Source organism: Coffea eugenioides, chromosome 11, assembly GCF_003713205.1.
Source record: "Coffea eugenioides isolate CCC68of chromosome 11, Ceug_1.0, whole genome shotgun sequence".
Taxonomy (NCBI): Eukaryota; Viridiplantae; Streptophyta; class Magnoliopsida; order Gentianales; family Rubiaceae; genus Coffea; species Coffea eugenioides.
The window spans coordinates 3,845,469-3,851,018 of NC_040045.1; the positions used below are offsets into that span (position 1 = coordinate 3,845,469).

General features: G+C 37.8%; 1 protein-coding gene across 1 annotated transcript; it reads left to right on the forward strand.

Moving 5' to 3' along the window:
• Positions 1-1,438: 1,438 nt before the first annotated feature.
• On the forward strand, positions 1,439-4,390 carry LOC113752891 (probable phospholipid hydroperoxide glutathione peroxidase). Its single transcript, XM_027296933.1, has 6 exons — positions 1,439-1,703; positions 2,229-2,305; positions 3,087-3,148; positions 3,231-3,349; positions 3,688-3,855; positions 3,966-4,390. Exons 1-6 carry the CDS (start codon positions 1,449-1,451, stop codon positions 3,996-3,998), a joined length of 714 nt encoding a protein of 237 aa, XP_027152734.1. The 5' UTR covers positions 1,439-1,448; the 3' UTR covers positions 3,999-4,390.
• Positions 4,391-5,550: the final 1,160 nt, after the last annotated feature.

A 5,550-nucleotide genomic window follows, 5' to 3' on the forward strand; every position in this document is an offset into this window, starting at 1 on the left:
AGTGTAACTTCTCGATTTGATCGGTGCATACACTACAAATAAAAATAAGAGAAATTTTTGCAGTTTTAATTATTAAAATCAATTATAAACAACTTGAATAAAAACAATGGAAATATCTAAATTAATAGAGATGATTAGGCCTTAATATTGCCGCTCCAGTTTTACAAATAGGTATCTACCTAATACGCGCTGATCATTATTGCAGCGTAATTTGATATTCTAAAGTTCATTGTACGTATATTACTACAACTTTGGTAAAACAAATATTAATCATATGAAATGTGAACACATGTATTAAAGTCTCATAACTTGACGATCAAGAGTCCCTACAGCTGTTGTCAGATCTATCCATTGTCAGAAACTCAGATCATATCATATGTTACGACAAAAGAAGCATCAATTCAATATGCAAGAAAATGAACTGTAAATTGACATTAGCATTACTTAATGCAAGAATCTCGGAATCCTGCAGCAGTAGTTCTGTCCCTCTCAAACTCGGACGCGGGGCTGGAGCGGTTGTTCTGACAACCGCTCCGGAAGGTGTAACACCATTTGTACATGGTGTAACATCATCTGTACAAGGTGTAACAATAGAACAACAACGAGTAAAATAGAACAACATTTTTGTGAGTCCTACACAGCGTGAAAATCGAGTTACAAAACGTGATCTGAACCGCACAAATTTCTAAGGCCTCATCCAGGCCGTGAACTGGACAACCGTCCAGGCCCCTCGTCCCTCAAACTCTGCCTCTCACCTCACCGCCTGCGTCTGTCTTCTGTAGTTTTGTCGTATTGCTTTTTCGGTCAAAGAGTCCAGACTTGAATTTTGCCCTTCCTATTGTCCAAATTCCTAACGAACAAGTGGAAACATATTCTTCGTCCAGAGTCTTCCCAAATCCAGAATAAACATTTTGCATCAAGAAAGTGCAATGGACCATGATGCCACAAAAACGGGCATCATTTTCCGAATTCTTGAACCAAATGCCCCTTCTTTCCAATTTTCAGCACAAAAGATTTCTCATTTCCCAAATGTGAACCCGGTTTCAAATTTGAGCATCTACCATGACCCTTTCACACACCTCACCAAAAAAATAAAAATAAAAATAAAAAGATAAAAAGGACTTGGTGTGCAATTAACCCTTTGCTAAGAAAGGGGTCTATTCTGGAAGGAAAAACCATAGCCTCATCCCATGGACGGACGGTGGCACACCATTCCCCGTTCACATCATCCCCACCCAAAATTTGCCCATCATTTCACAGTCAAATCAAATATTATCCCACGTATGTTTGTGCTCCGTTATATTAGCTGCCCATCTGCCACGTGTAAAATTTCGGCGCCCACGAATACTTACACGGACTAGAGGGCATTTTATTATTTCTCTTGAAAATAAAAACGTCTCAATCGACAAAATATGTATAAAGTAGACCTACCCCTGCGCACAGTCCTCATGTTCTCTTTTTCAACTCGCCTTATCAGGAGATCATTTTGCGTGTCGAAGCAATTCTCGATTCTATCCAAAGCCCATCTCAAGTCCCCGCATATTTCGTCTGTTCCTTCAATTTCTCAGCCTGTCGCAGCAAGTTTTTTGAAATCTTGGTCTTGTCAAAGCATAAAAGACCCAGCTTTTCTGAATTTGAGGTCAGATCATACGATGGCCACCCAGTCCAGCGCCCCTCAATTAGTCCATGACTTCACTGTAAAGGTTTGTTTTGCTTGTTCTGCTTCTTTCTTTAACGTTTTGGTCTTTATTTGCGTGGTTGGTATGTGATTGTTTGTTGTGCATCTGATTTTGGGGTAATAATTTATTTGAGATAAAGAATACTACTGCAATCTGTTTCCTGGGTTTTATGTTTGTATTCTGGATTCGGAATATGAGATTATTTTTCAGAAGTTCGAACTTTATTTCTCAATGGAATAATTGACGGACTTGGTTGGTTTTGACTGTCTGAGGGTGAACCTGACTATTTGGTACACCCCACCCCCAAAAACCCCTCTTTTCTCTTGAAATAAGGAGGAGAGGTGTTAAAGTTCGAAGCATGTCACAGGCGGTGACAATCATGCCCGTTTTAAGATGAGAAAGAAAGGCCTTATCTTTCAATCCTGGAGTATTTGGTTATTATTATACTGGCAGTTATTCACAATTATTATGTGTAATGTTACAAGATTTGTTAGCCCTTGCTGGTTGTAGAAGTTTTCTAATGCTTTTTTTTTTTTTTTCCAATTGCAGGATGCCAGAGGGAATGATGTTGATCTTAGCCAATACAAGGGAAAGGTCCTTTTGATTGTCAATGTTGCATCTCAGTGGTACGGATTTTCAGCTTTTGATGTTTATACTGTTTGGTTTGTAATCTTAATAATGATTGAAGGATAAGTTAGGAAATATGCTCCTTGACATGGTTTTTCTTTTGAATAAACTGATTTAGCCATATGTAGACAGACAACGCATAGACAGACAATGCAAAGAAATGGCTTCAGTGTGTCTGGTGCATCAGTGCATGCGTACATATCAAAAGGATTTCTCTCCTTGTTGACCGAACCTTTTGGATACGTTCTAAAATGGCATACTGACAGAGTTGTTAATGGAATTCAAATCTGCTGCAGTTTTTCGTTGTTTGTTCATTCTTTAGGTGCTTCTCGTCCATGGTTGGTTGGTTTTTCTAGTCTCTGTTAATAAACTGTCCTTCTAAGCTTCGCATATGGTGAGATGAAAGAGTCTCGAGGAAGAAAAGGTTTTTATATGTTGAACTTCTTTTCTTCCGAACGGTTTAAGACTTTTCTACTCAGCAGTCACCGCCTAAGAATGTTTTCTTCCTTCTTCGATCCTCATCATGTGGTTTTTTTTTTTCCAAGTTTTCTTGGTTATCTTATCGCCTCAAGACTTGAAGCTGGTTCTTTGCAAGTCTATTGTTTTTCAATTCATCAAAATGGTTCTCCTGGATTTGTTAGTCAACTAGAAAGTGAAGACCCAACAGTCTTGCCCAGTTCCTGACTGTTGTTGTCTTGCATGGACTTATTTGATATCTTTTTCTTGCTTGACCTTATTTCTTCAATCTTACTTGGCATGTCCTATTTTCTGTTGATGCAGCGGTCTGACCAACTCAAACTACACTGAGCTGACAAAGCTATATGAGCAGTACAAGGATCAAGGTCCGAATCCTGTCAACTCTTTCTGCTCTTTAGTATATTAGCTGACTATAACTCGAAGTTTGGCTCTTGAACTTTTGAATAGGTCTGGAGATCCTTGCATTTCCTTGTAACCAGTTTGGCTCACAGGAGCCTGGAACTAATGAAGAGATTCAACAGTTTGCTTGCACCCGCTTTAAGGCTGAGTATCCCATATTTGACAAGGTATAATTTGCAGAAAAGCATCTTTATTGGTTGCCAGCTTTTATCATTGATTCCTTTAGTTTTACTCCCATGGTATTCATGGCTTCCCAGTTTTCCTTTTCCTTTTCCTTTTCCTTGTTGCTTTAGAGAAAACAGAGAGCTATGTGCTTGGCCAGTGTTTCTGGTCTTCTATGTAATGAGTTAGCGTATTTTATGTGTGTGGTGTGTAGACATTTCCTTATTATTTGAAGCCCTTGTTAGGATGTACAGGGCTGCTCTTGAAAGTTGTAGTTTTATGCTTTGGTTTGTGTTGACACTTGAATTCTTTGTAAAATGTTTTATTGTCTCCTATGTTATAGGTGGACGTAAATGGTTCAAATGCTGCTCCTCTGTATAAGTTTTTGAAGTCAAGCAAAGGTGGACTTTTTGGGGATAGCATCAAATGGAACTTCTCAAAATTCCTCGTAGATAAAGAGGGGCATGTTGTTGATCGCTACGCTCCCACCACATCTCCCTTGAGCATAGAGGTAAAAAAACTGCAAATGTCGGCTACAGTCTATGTATTAGGACATTAATTTAGTATGTCATCTCATCTTATGATGCTAACAAATAGTATGTTTCTTCTTACTCTTTGCAGAAGGACGTTAAGAAACTATTGGAAAAAGCTTAAGCAGAGCTGTTGACTGGAAAACTCGTCCGAATGGACGCTTCTGCCTTTGATCTTTCAAATATGTACTGTCACGGAAATATCTTTATGAATAAGCGGAATTGTGTTGCGGTTGAATGTGCTTTCTAGACCATATTTTAGTTTCTGCTACAGTACTGAAGTGTCTTTTTATTTGCTTAATTCAAGCAATAAAGCATGTTTGCTAATAGGCAAATGTTATGGTCCAGTTGAATGTAGTTTTGTGGTTTTCTTCTCCCTAGTCACTGTTGTAAAGCTTATTTTTATGTTGTTTTAGTTAAAAATAGTAACATATCGCCAATGCAGCTTCTCTTTGTTTGCTGATAGGCAAATATTATGGTCCAGTTGAATGTAGTTTTGCGGTTCTCTTCTCCCTAGTCATTGTTGTAAAGCGTGTATTTTTATGTTGTTTTAGTTCAAAATAGTAACATTTTGCCAATGCAGCTTAAAATAGTGACAACAATAAATGTTAATCTTTTCCATATGGAGGGAACTGGGTTGTTGATGCTCCAACAGCGTGGCCCTTAAGTGACATCTGGATTAAGTGATAAAATTCACCCAAGCTAAGCAATATGGTGCGTACTAGAGAAAGTTTGCAGATGTCGCCTTCTGTGCATAAATTACCGTTTTATATTTGCAGGAGGGGCATTGTGAAAACTGAGTACGCCCAATGAACATTTTTTCCCCCTTTTCGGTTTTTGTCCCCTATGCTTGGACTGGAGAACGGAATTTGACAATGGCGGTTAACTTGGTTTGAAGTTCAATAATGGGATGAGAATTTAGGCAAAAGCAATTGTATATCTGTTCTTAATGTTTTGAAACTCGGACTAGTGATTGATCCCGTTAAGCCACTGGTTTTCGGTTCAACCGATTCAACTGATCGAGTTATCGATACATTATTGTTTTCATAAACAAAAAAAAAAATTTAATTCATTATCTCTATTGCCTGGTGATACTCCTGTGCAGAATAAGCCCAGATTCAAATATTTCATACCTTCAAGTTTCAGTTTCATCTTTATCACAGAGAGATTTAAAAGAGATAAGTTTCAAATCTTAGTAAAAAAAAAAAAAGAGAAACCGTCCAAGGATTTTCGTACCTTCAAGCCTCATCTTCATCACAAAGAGAAAAGTTTCAAATCTTAAGAGAGAGAGAGCATATCCAAAGATTTTCAACATATTAACTTGAAGTAAACCACCGGCCTTTGAGTTGGTGGCCACCACTAAGCCATTTAAGACTTGGTGGGGTGAATCCTTGCCTCCCACCAATTGTCATATTAGGTGATCTCTTAAAAAATTTAGACGGGTGTACTATGATGGTTCAGTCCCCACCGGCCCCCCTAGACCCAGTTGAGTCTTCCCCTTATATTAGGATAGTGTAGAATGCTATAGATAAAGTGACGATTGATAAAAAAAAAATGTATATATATATATATATATATATTAACTTGAAGTATTCCTTTTCCAAAAATAAAAAAAATAAAAAAACTATGTACTCTAGAACAAATTTTTTCATAACTTGAAAAGTCAAGAACATAAA